General features: G+C 41.2%; 1 protein-coding gene across 4 annotated transcripts in view; it reads right to left on the bottom strand.

The window, feature by feature from the left end:
* The window catches only part of ATXN10 (ataxin 10), a 105,110-nt gene extending 88,689 nt beyond the window's left edge, over positions 1-16,421 (bottom strand). For 3 of the 4 annotated variants that reach the window (XM_037389445.1, XM_037389448.1, XM_037389449.1), the window contains exons 1-3: positions 16,290-16,421; positions 10,512-10,703; positions 7,323-7,405 (exon numbers count right to left, since the gene is read on the bottom strand). In XM_037389445.1, coding sequence (XP_037245342.1) covers positions 7,323-7,405; positions 10,512-10,703; positions 16,290-16,414 — 400 coding nt within the window. In that variant the 5' untranslated portion in view covers positions 16,415-16,421. Of the gene's footprint in view, positions 1-7,322; positions 7,406-10,511; positions 10,704-15,873; positions 16,185-16,289 lie in introns of those variants that run through there. The other variant, XM_037389447.1, reaches the window with a different exon arrangement.
* Between the last annotated feature and the right edge of the window lie 1,541 nt (positions 16,422-17,962).

Genomic DNA, 17,962 nt, shown 5'->3' with positions numbered 1-17,962 from the left:
GAGAAGCACAAAAGGTGAAAGAGTGACTTCTTCAGTCAATATCGGCATGCATTAAAGACTATTTAGGTTCTATGGCTGACAACTGTTTCTCTTTCCTGTTAATTAAAAATATGTTGCCGAATGACCAGTCATTCCAAATGATAAGGTACGAGGAAAAAAAGAAAGTATCAAAAATAGGCCACAGACAGTTAAGACTCCTATGCCAGTACATAAGCCCTAAATGCTCTGATTTTCAAACTAACTGGTTCTGCAAAGGTGCATCCTGAAGAGGTCTGAGTATTTACCCATGTCATTTTCCTATTGCCAAGGTACAGTCTCTTTAATGGGACCAAAAGTAACAGTGCTGCTGCTGCCATTGCATTCTAGGGGAAGAAATTAAATAAATAGACAGATAAATATTGACAAGAATCAAGAAATGGTTAAGGACACATGGCTGCTCCATTTAAAAAAAAGAATAAAGGAAAATCAATTTAGTGTTCTTTGGCAGGTTTGAGAACCTCACCTTCCCCTGCTTTTCTATACCCTCAAAATTAGCCAGCCTCTGTTCTCCAGTGCAATTCCAATTTGCAAACAGTTGAGTGCAGAACTAGGAACAGGTCAGAGCAAAGAAACATCTCATGTTTTGTTTCACTGACTGAGGACAGAATTGAAAGACTCAGTCCTCCTAGCCTCTCTGGAGGAAGTAGAAATCGCTTAACTGATATCCATTCATTTTTGTTTTCAGGAATACTGTTGCAAACCTAAGTCCTCAAAGCTCCCGACTTTACTCAGATTCTTCTTCAGGAAAACAAAAATATTTGATTAAGCATCTCCTTTCCTGTAAACACTTGAAAGTGACTTTGAATTAACAACTTTTTAGAAGGGATAAGCTACCCAGTGCAGCTGCTAGGAATTTCTGATCTCTTCCCTGCTTCTTTTCAGAGGATCTCTCATAACAAAGTATCAACATGATTTTATAGTACTGCATGAACTCCTACAGCTTATAATTCAGTGGCTTTTTAAACACAGTATACCTTCACCTTCCAAGAGTTTACAAAGAAATCAAGTATCCTTCTTTGCTCAAACGTGTGATGCTCTCCTGCAGACCTTGTTATTTCATCAAAGATCAAATGATGCCACCCTATCTGGCTTTTGCAAGAAATATAATCTCTGGAATCTATATATAGTCTAGGTTCCTTACTTCTTGTTTCTGAAGCACATGCACACCCTTACGCCTTTTTTTTTTTTTTTAATATCTATGAAAGACTGATGTTCTTTTTATTTTTACAGAGTTCTGAATTCTAAGGTCACTCATTGCCATTTCTTCTGCCCATGCTTCTTCTCTTCCACACTGACAGATTAGAATGTACTTTCCAATGCACTTTATTCCTAGGCCACACTCAACTCATAAGGCAGCAGTGGGCCAAGAGCAATTGCTTTTTCATTAACTAAAAAATACACATGATAGCTGATCAGGTCCAAATCCGTTTGAGTACTAAAAGAACACTGACTGAAGCTGAACCCAAGTTACTATTAATGCTCCTGGCAGGCAGGGGAGGGGCAGGGGAAAAGCACTGAAAGTTTCAGATTCACTGTGGTTGTCTCTACCTGAACAGCATCACAGGCTTTCATCCTCTTCTGCTCAAAGCAAGAAACATTTTTATAGCTCCCTTGTAAGTACATGACATTTGAAGTATTTGAAAAATGTTTAAAATAAGATATTCCATATTTTCCCACACATCCTCCCTCAAGGAGGTGTGAACAGGTGTTAGACACATGATATTCATGTTGAACATCCTACTAGAAAATGCTCAAGTTACTATAATAAGCGCTGTATTAAAAAAAATTACATAGTCATCTTTCATCACTGCTTTTAAAATAATGTTTTAAGTTCTGCTCTGAATAGAGTATCTGTAGCAGTTTCACTACACCTGAACACTTTTCAGAAAATTGGAAGCAAATTCCTGTTTGAGGATTCAAGCTTATCATCACTGCAATTTACCCAACCTCCTAACATTAAGAGCTGCAAATGAGCTAAACCTTTGTGTAACAGTAAGCGCATCTGGACCCTGATTTGGATTAAGACCTGCAGGAGCACCCATTGGCATGAACATATGCTGTTACCATTCTCCCATTAGCACATTTTTATGCAGCTTACCCTGGTTAAAACCCCTCAAAACTTAAGAGGCATGGCATCAGCACAGCATTAACAATACCTACACTACTTGGTTTTCAGCTAGCTCCAGTTATCACCAGCAGCCTAGAACTGAGGAATGCTGGTGCAATGCTCTGAGGACCTCTCTCAGGCACACACAAACAGCGCAGAATTTCTCTGCTGCTGATATGGTGCTGTCGCACTCAGTTCTGCTCAGAGCAGATAATCAACTCATTCAGAGAACTTGCCTAAAAATTGTTTCATGCAGAGCAGCTATCTGATATTCGGTGCCTTTTCGTCCTAGAGGACAGAAAAGTATTCTGGCAGATAAACACTTTTTAAGCAATTAATGTTGGAATTCAAAGCACATTCTTCAGCATCGGGGCAGTATTTTGAAGCAGTGAAAGGTCTGAGAAGATCTATTTACAAACAAAAAGATTAAAGCTCCTGTCCAGGATGGGGTGAGGGTGGGAATCAGTGAAAGGATCGGATGGGACAGAGCCTATAGAACATAAACTTGCTTCAAAACAGGCATGCCCTTGCTTGCAATTTATCATAGCAGAAACAAAGCTATCAGTTTTTTCCAGATTTCAGAGATGAATCCTAAACCCAGATCTCACACTCTGGAATCTAAATATCACATCACCTTCACAAACCTCAATGTAGCTTCCAAAAGGCTGCTAGATTCTGATGGAAAGCTTAAGATTTGGCATAGGAAAATGGAAAAGAAAAAAACCAGCCAAATCCTAACCCTACAACCTAACTGAGACACATGCTATGAAGTGAAGATTTTCTACTTGGGCTTCTTACAAGGACACTTCTTACAACTGCTGCAATTCCTACCATACTGAACTACTTCTTACCCTTCTTAGCTCTTAAGCGATCTGGGTCTGGCTTAAGTTCAGTTAAAGTTCATCTGGCAACTTCATCAGCCTGCTCCTGTGGCAAGTGTTCTTGGTCTTTGTACCCACAGCAAGAGGGAAATAAAAAAAAAATAAAAAAAAAAGGCTTTTCTTTTTCAAAACAAACCTAAAACAAAAGGGATGTGGAGAGGGTACTATGACAATTCCATTACATCTATATTCTGCAGAGACTTTTTTTCCCCCCTAAGACTCAAAGTAAAAATTTGAGTATCTTATTAGCTGTATGTTGGAAGACTGTGGTCTCAAATCAGTTAGTGAAGAAATATAAGATCCTCCTGCATGCAACATTTCCACACAAGTAGGTTCAGTTCCTGCATCTTCAATCCCTATTCAAATTAATTCTGAACTGGGGAGAGGCGGGCAGCATTTGTCATCCTGTCTGTCCTCCCACCAGGAATATCCAAGCTCCATAATTTAAAAGGTTAAGTACCTCCTTACACAATCATCTGCTTCCTAGACCTTCAGCATGTATAATTTTAAGAACACTGAGGTGAAGTCCAGTTTTCAGATACTGTCCAGGAAGTGTAGCACTTGTATTTTTCTCTACTTGACTGGGAAGTTCTACCTCTTGCAGAGAGCAGGAGGGATGACTGCTGGAACAGCAAGAAAACAGAGCACATATACTTGTATATGTGACTTATCTGTCACAAACCAGTGTTGGTGGTGCCCAGAAGAAGAGCTATAAATTGTTAAAACATTTGTTCAGCATCATTGCCTATCAAACCCCTGTGCTCATCTAGCTGTGTGCTTTCACTGTGCAACTTCTTAGAGCAGATTCCCCAAGTATTACAAAATATTAAATGGTCAAGACAAATTACTACTATGTATTGTAAGCAATTACAAGAAGAGAAACTAGACTATGGAATTCAACTGAAACTAACCTGGGAAATAAGCAGGGAAGAAAAGCAGGGACAAGCAGCTATCTGCAGCAGTATCATATAGGAAAGGCCTAAAAATGTTCTTTTAATACAGGTATTAAAAAGAAAGGAGAATATTATTACAGGAATAGCTGGCTCGCAGGTGGGGCTGGACAAATGCCATATGTATGAATTAACTAGTTATTTTTAAACCTACCTGGAGAGCTATTCCAGGACAGACATACTAACTTACCTTCAGGTTTTCTGGCCCATTAACGCAGTGCCATATCATGTACTCTAAACAACAGCTTTTTCTACAGCTGGCTGGGAAAAGTACATTACAAGCATACAGGAATTTGTCTAACCTTTTATAGGATTAAAAAAAATGCTGAAAACTTGCAGTAGAGTTATTTCAATAAACACACTGAAGTGAGGAGCCAAATTAACCATGTATATAGCACTTCAGCTTAAGATGAACTATTGAAAAAAGTATTTCTCCTAGCAAAGATGAAGAAAAGGAATCTGAATTTAATTGAATAAATCTTAGCAACAGTTTTTAATCACACCACTTTACACAGTACCTCCTTTTTTGCTGCTTCGATCATGTCCCCTTCCTTAGAACCACCACACTGGTCATGGTAGTTGCCAGAGAATATATACTTTATTTCATTTCTGGCTTTATTAATTACAAATTGTACAACACCAAACTTCCCTACATAAATTACCACACCACTCAAACTTACCAGTCTTGGCAGTTACCAATGGATAAGAGAGTGAAAACATACCACAGATCAGGTTAAACTAATTTTTCAGTCTGTACAAAGAATTTTCAATCTCTCTTTTTCATAAAAACAATCATGTTGGAACTTCAAGTTTATTTAGCCTACAATGATTTGTTCTGGGAATTTTTCACAGGGACATGAACTGAAACATTATTTAGTGTTCACTCTGCAATACAGCAGTACCTCTTCAACCTTGGATTTTGTTGCTATGGAAGGAACATGATGGTATTTAGAATGCCTTAAAGATATAAACAGGCACTGAGAGAGATCATCAAATCCAAGAAGCCATTTAAGGGAGGAAACAGAACACATATCCAAATGAACAACTTGCAATATTCCACTTAACACCTAATTATCTGCTAGAACAAAACACATATGCTACTCTAGCTTTGTGACCTCATTTCCTGTATGAAATATGAGGAGAATCATGAAGCAAAAATATAGTTAATAAACACAGTAACATTTACTAATTTCATGGGTTTCTTTTGTTTCAACAGTGCTATCCAAGTCCAATTTGTCTCGCTTTTGAAATTACAACTAATAATCCACAGTTTCATGTAACTTAACTTCTGAGGTATACCCTGTATAAGGGTATCTATAGAGGCTGGTGCTCTTGGCATTAGCAACAAAGTTCATCAGATCACTCAACAAGGATTAGCAACGCTTGTCTAGAAAATTTTTTGTATTCCATTTAGAATACCTAAGCCATGCTCATCACAGACGTTTCCTGATCAGATCAATACTACACCCAGTATCAAACAAATCACCTATCCTGGGACAATACATCAAATTTTGGTTATAACTCTAACTCATTTGTTGAATGGCTAATAGTCACAAAACACTTTTTATGTCCCCCTTAATTTTCAGTGGTGACAGAGAGATTTTACAGTATTTTCTGGCTAGGAAAAGGAACCTGAACCAGTTAAGTTGCTGGGTTCCATCCTCTCCTTTCTTTTTTGCTAAGCAACATTCATCACTGCTTCTTCAAATCCCAGCAGCAGGAGAACAGCACACATGCATATGATAACCCACCAAGGAGGGGTCAGAAGGGCAAACCTCAGGCTACATATGTAACCAACAAGGGGTACATCCTGCTCACTCTCCTGCAGATGCTAGGAGGCACCGCTGAAAGGTGGTACTGTCACACCACAAATCCTGATGCTTTGAATAAGCTGAAGGTGGCCAAGTCTACTTGCCCAGAACAGCCTTTCGAGCCCACTGCTGTCAAGGACCCTCACCGGGACAATGTCCGGCTGGACAAAACCAGCATTTCAGCTCCCATCTCTTTTCCTTTTCTCTTACAGGCCTACAAAGCGGTTCACAACTGTGGGGCAGGACATTCTTGCCCTCCATGGCTTTTCCAAGTCCTCCTTGTCCAACCCTGTGACACAGCTTGAAAGCCACTTCTGTATACTATCAGTTCCTCCTCTTCATGGTCACTGAGCAAGCCCTCTTTTCGCCACCCCACAGGGTTTAGTTTTGGTCCTCCCACACTAAATAAAGGGCTGTACTAGCATCACTGATCCTTCCCTGGAAAAAGGATTCCAGCAACGGGTGAAGGAGTGAACGTGGCTTAAGCATAATACCATCACATGCCTGAAGGGCTTCATTTTGAGCCAAATGTAGCAGCAAAAGGAAAAACAGTATCCTGGACTTCACTTCTTTTTCCCAGCTTCATAAAGGTGTTTGAGGGTAAGTTACTGTATGACAGTAGTTTCACTTGCTTTCAGAAAATGATAGAAAAGCAGCAACAGGAACCCAGTAAAAACTTCATCCAAGTAATGTGAGTGAAAAGAAATAAAGCAGCAAGAGAAACCAAATGTTCCCTACTCTGCAACCACAGACGGTAAAGACTGAGATCCAATGCCCTGTATTAAGCTCTACACGCACACACAAGGAAATGCAGATTATGAAGAGAATTACTGTAAGTGTCTTAATATCCAGTGAAATGAGTTTGGTAGAAATTGGTAGCAATAACTGCCATTAAGGAGGAAGGATACTATAGTCATATTTCCTCTTCACTGCATAAAAAAAATCCCCAAAACGCCTCATACATTAAGGAAATGTGAACACTGCTCAAATCAGCACTTATAAGGCTCTTGGCAGGTATTACCCTGAGTGGTCCATAACTACAGCAGAGAAATAAAAATTTTTAAATTACTTTAAAAAGTCACAGCCAAAATTTGTTTCCTGGAATCAGCTAAATTATTTAAAGCATCACCCAAATAAATAAAAAAAAGGACTATCTCTTCATTTCACTTTGTTTTCAGATCAAGTAAGACGACCGTGAAAATTCAGAACATATTTTGAATGGAGGTATTACAGGGACTTTTCCTTTTTGCAATTCAAATATAATGGTTAATTTTAAAGAAGTTTCCACATACCTTTCCTTTAACAATCTACAGGGAACAGTTGAGGGAAAATACAACTGGACTAGACTTGGGGCCAAGATTTTTTTACAGCAGCGTAGGAGAAGCCCCTCCCAATTGTTAACTGTAATCCAAGAAACAATTAAGCTTATTTATGAAAAAAATGCATCAGTAAGGTGACATCATACCACCACAAGACTTGCCATGTAAGAAACATATAGCATAGACTATATATTTAACAAGATCCACAGCCTTACCAGTCAATAACAATTCTTCTTTAATTTGTATTCCATGAAGCAATTTGATCAAATGGACAGATGTAGAGATGAGACCCAAGTTCCTGTTATAAAATTGGGGAAAAAAAAATAATCACTTGATATGAAATAAACTCAAATAAAGTGAAAAGGCTTTTCACTGAAGTCAACAAGTCTTTAACACCTTTAGAAACTGACATAAAAAGCAGTTTCTCCCACCTAACTGTGCCTGACTATCAGTAGCTACACTACTACCATCAGAAGCAAAATGAACAGGTTTACTGCATCAGCCTGCATATTAACGACTTTGTACACAGCACCTTCATAGCTAAGTACTCTTTCCTCTCTTTTTGCTGTTCTTCTAAATCAGATGCTAAAAATTTGCAGGTTATTCCTGTAATTTAAACAGCTTTATTTGTGTAAAAACTTTGCTTTTTTTTTTGAAGTTCAAGTACTCAGGGAAAGTGTCAATGTACATTACTTAGTAATAAAATTTGAGGATTTTAAATACCAACAAAGCAGTTAGTGACAGCCATCAAACGAACAACACTGCCAGTTCAAAGGGAAAAATAAAAAATCCTCAGAGGGAAGCAGGGAAGGTCAAGTAATCATTTATCCTTTCTCCAGTGAGAAGGAATCATAGTTGGAATCTCAGAACGGTTCGGATAGGAAGGGACCTTAAAGATCACATAGTCCAACCTTCCCTGCCATGGGCAGGGACAACTTCCACTACACAAGGCAGTGGAAAGCCCCATCCAGCCTGACCTTGAATACTTCCAGACACAGAAAAGCATGGTGTTAGTAAAGGAAAATTAGTGAAGCCATTTGGAATAAAAAACACCAAAATAATTCTACAGCTGAAGATCAGCAATCCTGGAGGCAGATAACATACATGCCAGGATGTGCATGCAACAGGAATAAAAAAAACCCCAAAGTCAAAGAATACAGTATAAACAGATGAAGTTTTCAGATTTTTAACTCGCTCGTACTTTGGTAGTCAAGCTTTTTGAGAACAGATCAGCCAAGACGGTGGCTGAAACTTCAGAACATAGCAATACCATCTCTACCAAACCTCCAACACCCATGCATGAGTTACTTAAAAGGTATCGTATCACATATGAATGCTGAATAATTGCCTTCTGCAGATGTTTTCTAAACATACACACATATTCTTTCTCATTAAGTTCTAACACAGAAGAGAAGCTAAAGATACGTTTATAAATATATAATACACCCATGCACACTGGTAGACATACAATCTATTGAAACATTTCCCATTCTTTCAGACCTCAGATTTCTTCACAGCACACAAAGCAGAAAAAACTGGCTCTGGAAGGAACAAGGCCTCATATTCCCCAATATTTTAAAAGTTGTTACACAATCCATTTGTTTAGAGTCTTTGCATTCTTTCCTAGAAACAATCAGTTTTAATTTTGATCAAACAACTTGTAGTTTGGGGTGGGAAGGAATGGGGGGGAAGAAGTTTGGAATATCTGAATGCTACACACTTCAAACCAAAGGCACATAATTTTCCTTCCAATCCCAACTTTTGATTGTTCAGGACACTTAATTCCTAAACAAGTTGTACGTTTGCAACTGTTTAAAAATCAACACAAACACATAGCTAATACACAGCTGGCTCAAAGCACCCAGTGCAGTATTAAAATGAGCATAAATTGTGCTGCTACAAAGCCAAAACACTGTCCAACGAGTGACCCACTGAGTCCTTCACTGTTGGAAACATGGTCAGAACCTCCTATACACACATGCCTTCTCCCTCCACAGTCTCAAGGAAAGCAGGATTATTAGCATCCAGCTTTTTAAATGAGCAAGACTATGCTAACTGCCTAATAAGGGAAAGCACACAGCACAATTTTTCAGCGTGCTTTTGTCCAGAAACAGGATGGATAACTGAATTCCATTAGAAATTCACTTTCACTTTCTAATGGAATTCAGATATCTCTAACTATGTTGTATTTGTCACGCTACTGAAAAGGGCAATGCTTCAAACTCTGAGCCACACAATTCTGTTCCCCCAGTTTACTTAGCATGAACAACTGTGGAGCTACATTAAGTTACAATAAGGAACCCAGTCTGGCTGAACATCCACCCAGCAAAAAATTATAAGCAAGCATATAAATATTCTGTCAGACCAGTTCCTTGACCCACAACACGATCATGAGTACTAGCACTGCCAGCAACAAAATTGGTAAGAGCCTGAACTTAGATCTAGCTTATCACAAAAGTAATGCCTTCCACTAAGTCCCACAATTTTTGTGGCATTAACAAAATTCTGCCCCAGCGCAGAAGTTGCAACTTTTTCCCATGTCAAAATGGGAAATATATTTCGTTCAATAAACCAAATTTCACTAGTCCCAAGAAATCCAATTTTAAGACTGTAATCCACAATGATTCTTCGTGATCTAACAAGCTTGTAACATGTTTCTGGAGCATGTTTTTCATTGGTTGGTTTTGGGTTCTTGACAGGGAAGGATATTTGTTGCTCTTTTGGGGGTTTTTGGTTGGGGGTGTGGTGGGGTGTGTGTGTTTGGTTTTTTGATTGTTTTGGGTTTTTTTAAACAGCAGGTAGACTACAAGGTTTTCAGTAATTACAGTTGGTTGTATCCCAAGCATTCCCTCAATGCTGCAACAAATGCAAACAAACAAAAAAAAGAGGGTAAATAAGGAGCCAGACTGACTTCTTATTATCTATTAATACGAGTATACCTGTATATATATCAGGGTGGACACGCACAATTCTACACATTATACTATGCCATGAGTGCCAGAAAAATCGAAACGCACCTTATAAAAAACATACAAATCCTGTAAGTGATAGTTAAAGACTATTTACTTACTCACTATGTTATCCAAAAAAATAGAAGAAATTAAAGAGGAAAAAAGGAGAGTTCCACAGTCAGACTTACGGAAGGCTTAAATCATTTACATAATCAACTTGTACTAAGGACACAAAGACTTTGTTCTACTATTCAGCAGTGCCCCAAACTGGCCTACAAATAGGTCAGCTATTTTTGTTTCTTGCATACTTTATTTCAAGTGATTGCATCAAGCAGGAAATACCAGTTAATAAATCAACTAACACAGCAGTGTAAAATAAGAATCTCTATATAAAACCACACAAACATCTGAAGGTTGTATTTTTGTACCGGTTAAAACGGATCATAACTATACCTCATGACATGTTGATTCTTGGCACACTCAACACAGGCATTCCGCAGACATCTGAAACACTCTGCTATGAGCAGCAGGCAGGTGTCTAGATCTACCAATGCACAGGAGTCCTTACAGGCCTGCTCAATTTCACTTGTGGTGCTTGTCAGGATTTCCAGGAGGTCACGAAATATACTTTCTTCTGCTATTTCTCTGAAAGAAAGAAATTTGCAGTGAACAAAAAAAAAAAAAAATGCACTGCTATCAAAAAGGCTCTATTACAACAACTACACTTCCTATTGTAAACCCAAAGATATTTCTGCAACAATCTTTAACTGTTCGTAGTATACAAGGTATTCCAAGTAGAAACAGCAAAATATATGCACACTGTCATCACACCAGCCTTTTCAGAAAGGGGCTGAGGGAGACTTGTGTTGCCTTAACTTTCCCCACAGCTTTCCAACAGCTCCTTGGAATGTTAAAAAAAAAAAAAGTCTCCCTAATGCATATAGCTAGCATGTTTATACATGACACTGCATGTTGTTTTAAGAATTAGGAATTGCTTTAATTAATGAACACAGTTTAGATGTGCAGCACTAGAAGTTTCAAAAGAAGGAGGTATCAGAAGCTCCATTACAAAATAGCCTGCCACAAATTTCACCAGAGGGAGAAAGAGAAGTCCTGAAGAAATCCAGTGGCTGCACTAGCATCATTCTGAAGTGTGTGAATCAAAGCCAAGAGAGAAGATCAACTGTCCACTTCAGCAGACAACTACCCCAACACAAAAAATACCATGCCACTTCTTAAGAGTATCAAGACCTAGCAAAAAAATTTACAAAACCATATGCATATACACAGATATCATATGAATGGATGTAGATTCACCAGACTCCCCAGGACTGACACACGCATCTGGAGATGATCTGCCACACAGATATGCACGTTTCCAAACTATAGCTATTCACATACTTTCTCCCCTGATTTTATGTTCAGAAAGGAGATGAGTGCAACGCATTACAAACATTGCAAACTCAGTTTTGATACTACATGCTGGTGAAAAGAAGCCACAGCAAAGAAATGTTTATGGCATTGCTACAGGAAAGTTCATAAATTTGCTCATCCAGTACTTCCGACCAGAGTCAGAAAAGAGAAATCCAGATACAGTCTCCTTGAACAGACTTATTGTGCACTGAAGATCAAATGGGAAAGTTAAGATCTGAGACATAAGGTTAAGAAATACCTCCTAAGCTATGAACAGAAGAGTGAGATAAAACAAAGTAATACTGAACAAAATATGTGCGCATAGAAAACTCTTCCTAAAGGAAAACTTAAAGATTTCTTGATTAAACATTAGTGGATTACCTGTGTTCTGATGCTCACTCAAATGTCTAAACATTTGCACAATTAGAAATTCCACCTACTCTTTATCACAATTGCCCATACACCAAACCATCAAATCACTTAGGTTTTGTGCTTTAGACTGAGTGCTTATGAGCACTGAATCCAACTGTTAACCGAACACTGCCAACTCCACCGCTAGACCATGTTCCTAAGTGCCATGTCTACACATCCAGTCTGTAACACCCTTAGATATATCCGAAGATTATCCTATCTCCCACCTCTGATCCTGCCATATTCTCTTTCCTAGACTAAACAAAACCGGTTCACCCAGCCTTCACACACAGTTCACATTTTTTGAGCATCTTATCACTCTTGTAGATGAACACTATTGGAGCAACATCTTACTGACAGTACAGTGCATCCAATACTGAGGTCTGTTAGGGTGTGGAATAGATTTACAAAGAAAGGAGAGCACTTGTATGTTAAGAAATACAACAGTGTACACAAATATAATTAAATTACTGCAACATTAGATTTCAGATCTCCAGGAAATAGATTATTTTATTCCACAACTTCCAAGATGATCAAGACCAATACACTTACACAATTTCCATCTCCATTAAAACATTAAAAAAAACCCCAAGTACAGCATCAATGAGAATTACTGGGGGGGGCAGCAGAGGCAGTTGCATTTTATAGTGGTGTAATAGTGAACTGAAAGTACCAAAGTGGCACAACAAGGACCAAAAGCAGAGCTGGCCCCCAGTCATAAAGAAAAAAGCAGCACTTACATAACCAGAAAGAAGGTTTGGAATTTGGCGTTGTTTTCAAGATACAAGACACTCATGGGACTTGAACTTTCGACTTACAAGAACTGGTGCAACTCCTGCTGCTGCATGACAGGCATGCAGGCCAAAAGAAGATTCAGTGGCTGACACACCACAGTACACATGGTAAATGCATCCAGACACAAGTTTTTCTAAACATCAGAAGAACTACAGTCTGGTAAAGGAGCACCCAGCCAGGCCTCATCCCAAACATACAAAAGCTATGTTTTCTCTCCTGAGTGAAGATGCCATGTAGAACCATCAGCAGTTAGTCAGCTGAGTTTTAAAACACTGAAATTATTCTAAAATAGAAAATCACTCAGTCCAGCTGCAGTTTCCTTTATATTCATCCATGCCATGTGGTGGATTATCACATGAAACCGGTTATTTCCTGACCCAACTTCAAAATACAGAAATCAGTGGACAGTGCAAGACATGTACTACTGTACAACATTCAATTATTTGAAATTCGCAAAACAGAAATGAAAAAAGCTGCAAACATTTTTGTGCACATTCTTGTGCTCTACTGGTAAAAGGATATCTTAAAGTTATTCTTACCCTGGAAGTCTCTATTCTCGTTCAGTTATGCAGCAGAACAGAAGATGTAGTCAGATACTACATCACAAGCATACTGAGCCATTGTGGCAACTTTTTCTCTTACTATTAGATTGAAAGCAAAAAAAAAAACCCTAAGGGCATAGATATTTCCAGTAAAATGCAAAGATGAAACTCTTGCATGTCCTAACAGCAAGTGTGAGGTATACAAGGAAGTGCCTGTCCTTGTTGTGAATGTGGAAGTAGATGTGGATTTTTAAATATCAGTGAGGAGAGACAGAACTCCAAATCTCTCTTGCACTCTTTTAAAAAAAAAAAAAATGAATGTGCTTCATGTCTTCCTGTGCAGAAATCAAATCTCTTCCTAAAACAGAAAAGAAAATTTAACAAGCAAAAGTTATTCTAAAAGAACAAAGAATTACTTAAAGGCTGTTTGGTAAAGCAGGATTCAATTCAGAGAAGTTTAAATGCAACACCTGTACTTTATACATTTATACATCACTGCAATTTCAGTGTTCACTACAGAGGAATTGCAATTAAAATTATCCTTCTGTGCAAAACCTGAAATCCTCAAATTAGTGAGGAGGGCAGGAAGTGTTTAGCTAATACCAAGAAATCAGTCAAGAATGATTTCAGGTTAACTGTTCCACAGCAATGCTTATAACCACCTTTTTAAAAAAAACAATCTTTTTCCAGAAGTACAACAAAGATTCACATAAGATAAAAATAGCAGCTACAAGTATTAAAAATGTATTTTTGAAAAGGAAAATATTTTTCTTCCATAACCTTTCCCCTATCTTTAAATATTAGTCTGTAAAACTATCAAAGAACCTGCTACGTAGCTTTTAGATTAAAAACCACCTTCTATCGTAAACAGGACTTTAAATTCATTCAGAACTGCTCTGCGGATATTCCACAAACTTCTGGTTCCTATGTTTTGTTTCAGGATCTTCACAATTTGCTGCTGCCACCTGTTCTTGATTTCAGCATCAAGTATTCTGCAGGAATACCAAAGGAAGCAGAAGCAAAGGGTACAACAGCCCAGCTCTCAGACAAGGAAGAGATGCATAATTTCTTGATAAGGCAAAACAGAGAGTCAGAATTCATGTATTGATGCCAAAAGAAAGATTACTGTCACCCCACGTAAGACCCAAGTGCTTGATTGTTACAAACAGAAACTGTACAAGATAACAGCCTAGTTAACAGAGAGTTAAAAACATTACTGTAACCCTGCTCCAAAAATAACTAAATTAGTCTGGAATTACACAAACAATGCAGAAGTTTGCAATTCTATACTTCCACTCTATGTTTTAGGTACTTACACAATTCCACTCCTGTAAGTCCCTAAAAAGTCTTCAAAGTATTTATCTTCACAATATTTCTGGTAATAGAACAAAGCCCTTTTCTTCCTTTTGTAATTTGTAATGGAAGCATGAAGAAATCAAGTCTTCTGCTCAAAAGCCCTGGAAGTCTTGAGTAAAGCACACAGCTGAATTCAAGTCTTCCAAATTCCACACCATGGTCTTGTAGCTGGGGCATTGTTTTCTCACCTTACTTGTTTCTGAATTACAGACCACTAGAACTCCCATTTTCACATTATTTTGTTTCCACAAGTACTGCACAATCACAAAATAACAAAAGAATTGTCACTAAATAGCACAACTTCCAGTACCAAACACCCATTGGGTCATGTCTGCTCGTTCAACAGCACTAACAGCAGTATTTTCTACATTTGGCGAATGTATTGCCAAAGCTGCTCTCAGATCCATTCTGCCACATCCTATAGGATGTAAGGTAGCACTACAGCTTTGTCCTTCTGGAAGGGCAATTACAGTGCCTCTCTTCCAGCCCACCTGCATCCACAAAACTTGGCTATTTTGGAGAATATCTACTCTTCTGTCAATCACAGTGGCAGATGTTTCAGGGAGGAAGGCGAGAAACAGGGAGAGCCTGCACGTAAGGCCAAAACGTACACAGGTCCTCCTCTCTTCCTCGAGAAATTGAGATGAACATCAGAAGAAGGTCTCCTGTACCCACAATGATCACATGAGAGTACTTGTAAGTACATCGCCCTGTACTGCCCCCCTGCCCCCCAACTTTCAGTGTGGATTCAATAAAACAGCATTGGGAATTAAAACACCTAATTTTATGGTAAGCTAAGAAGTTTAATTTCTTTGCTCTTCAAACAGCTACTGTTGGGAGGAGCGAGCACAAGCTTCACACCAACCCATGCCTCCTCCCACCTTCCAGGAAGAGCAAAACCCGTCACCCTAAGCCCAGTCACACAGCCAAACCACTGCATGCCCAACCTTTGCCAGTGTCTGTGCAGTACTGCAGACACCCCGACCTTACAGGCACAGCAACACTCTATACCGGCCCCTTGCTTTCTCCAGTAACCCCATGTTTTCTCTCCCTATCTTAAACCTACTAAGGCACATCCAACCCTTCCTCCCACCGAAGCCCACCCTGCTGCACACCACATGCCCTCAGGCACCCGGGCCTACAGCCGCCACCCTCATCCCGAGGCCTGGGCCTCGCACAGGCATGGGCCTGCATCCCAGCAGGGCCTCACATAGGCAAGGCCTGCCCCGCTGGAGGCCCCGCTGTGGCGTTCTGCCCCACTGCGGCTACTCCCACAGCTACAACCCACCCGAGTGTACCTGCCCAGGACAGCGACTGCTGTCACCTGTGCCTGGCAGACACAAAGCTCTCCTTCCTGCCCTAGCCCCGCAGCAGGCACAGGGGTGCAAGCAGACTGCCAGCTCCTCATGGGTCCCCAAGGGAACGGGGAGGCGAAGGGACAGGGCACCCCAACACGAGAAGCCACGGGGGAGGCCAGAGACTTCACCGCAGGGCCGGCAGCATCCGGCCGCCCTTCTGTGGGCGCCGAGGGCCCCTTTCACCACGGAGCCCCCGGCCCGCTGCCGACACCCCGAGCGGCGGCAGTGCCTGCGAGCAAGGCCGAGCCCTGCCCGCCGGCACACGGACCACCCAGTCCCGCCGGCACCACCGCTCCCACGGCCGGAGCTCCCTCCCCCGGCACACGTGGCGGCGGGCGGCCCCTCCTCCCCGCTACCTGGGCTGCGCCTCCCGGAACAGGCCCGCCAGCGCCCGCACGCCCTCCAGGCGGGCCCCCGGCGCGGCCGCCACGGCGCGCCCCAGCCGCGCCGCCGCAGCGGGCAGCGCTCCCGCCGCCGCCATCGCCCGCCTCGGCGCGGCCCAGCTCCGCCCCCCGCCGCGCGGAAATGGCGGCGGCCCGGCCCCGGCTGGCGGGCGGTGCGGCGGGCAGGGCTGGCCCGCGGGCCGGCGGCAAAATGGCTGCCGCCCTGTGGGGGCGCGCGCGGGAGTGGCGGGCGCGTCGTGCGGGGGTGCGAGGCCTTGCCTTCCCCGCCGTGAAACGGCAGCCGTGGGGACTGCGCTCGGTTCGCCCCCTCCCGCGGGGCCGCCCCCCCGGCGCTTCTCAGGGAGCGGGGTAAGGGCTGGCTGCACGCTGCGGGGTCTGGGCCTCCTCCCGTCTGTTTTTGCAGATGCTTACCTTTAAATGGTCCAAATAAATACTTAAGCGTGTTCTGAATGTACATAGGGAAAGTTAACATATGCATGTTGGGGGGAAAAATCAGGCTTCCCAGGGATAAAGGGACTAATTGTAGCCAAATGCTATAGAAAGCTTCATTAAACTGGAACTAAACTCGGTTTACCAAAGGTACTTGAAGGAACCTGAAAGCAATACCTCCCACAGAAAGCGTATGGCAGGAAAACCCACCAGTGGTTGATTTCTCCTCATTCACGCCTTCCTCCATGTTAAGGTGACATAACACTGGCTTTCACATATGCTCTAAAACCAAACTTTGTTGGTGTTTGTTTTCTACCACCCAAGATAAAAATCCCAGTCCTGTTGCACTCATCTTACACAGTTTATCTGCTGACGCAGTGTTGTGGGTACAGAAAACCTTCTAAAGTCCCCGGTACCTGAGGCTATGCATCCTTGCTGCCATCCCAGAGCGAGCCCCTCCATCGCCGGTATCCCAGGGTTGTATCCTTTTAGAAATAAACTTGCATGTCTGGGGTTACCAGCGGGGCAGACTTCATTTACTGTCAAAGTTATTCATACATTGGTAAGTGCCATTTCCAGGCCTCTTCCTGGTAATCGTTGTGTGTTACTAATGCGCAGCCAATCCGTTCTTGACAGCTCTAGAGCAAAACCACCTTCAAATAACAAGTAGAAATTAAGTATGTAAACATTGCCAGGCATGACTCCTTGCAATCATGCAAGTTCTTCCATCTAACAGTTCTTACTACATTTAAGAATTGCCTGTTCATGAATAAAGAGTAATATGTTTCAAATGCGGTGGAACTCGAGACTAAGAATAGCAAAGCATGAGAAGTGCCCTGGCTGTGGCCGAGTGCATTGTGCCTAGCAGTGACGACTCCGGCGAGGAGAACGGCCTCAGCACATAACCGCGTTGCTCTGCACATTCTCACTGATTGCGGTAGGTCTGGGCAACCAGCAGATCACAGCTTCAGGGAAGGAAGCAGTAGGGTACACTAAAATCCAACAGGACAGTCACATGTACTCTGTGAAAATTATCTGCAAATACCTAATTTTGTATTTGGTTGTATCCTACCCCATTTGGGAAAGGACGCGGTTTGTCCAGCAGGCCAGTTTAACTCACTGTCTTCATCTTTTAGCCAACGTTTTGCCTGTCTTTTGTCAAACTCAAATTTTGTAAGCAACAATTTTTTATATAT

Source organism: Falco rusticolus, chromosome 5, assembly GCF_015220075.1.
Source record: "Falco rusticolus isolate bFalRus1 chromosome 5, bFalRus1.pri, whole genome shotgun sequence".
NCBI classification, from domain to species: domain Eukaryota; kingdom Metazoa; phylum Chordata; class Aves; order Falconiformes; family Falconidae; genus Falco; species Falco rusticolus.
The sequence above is the reverse complement of the archived record's forward strand: the minus strand, read 5'-3'. Positions and strand labels throughout refer to the sequence as shown.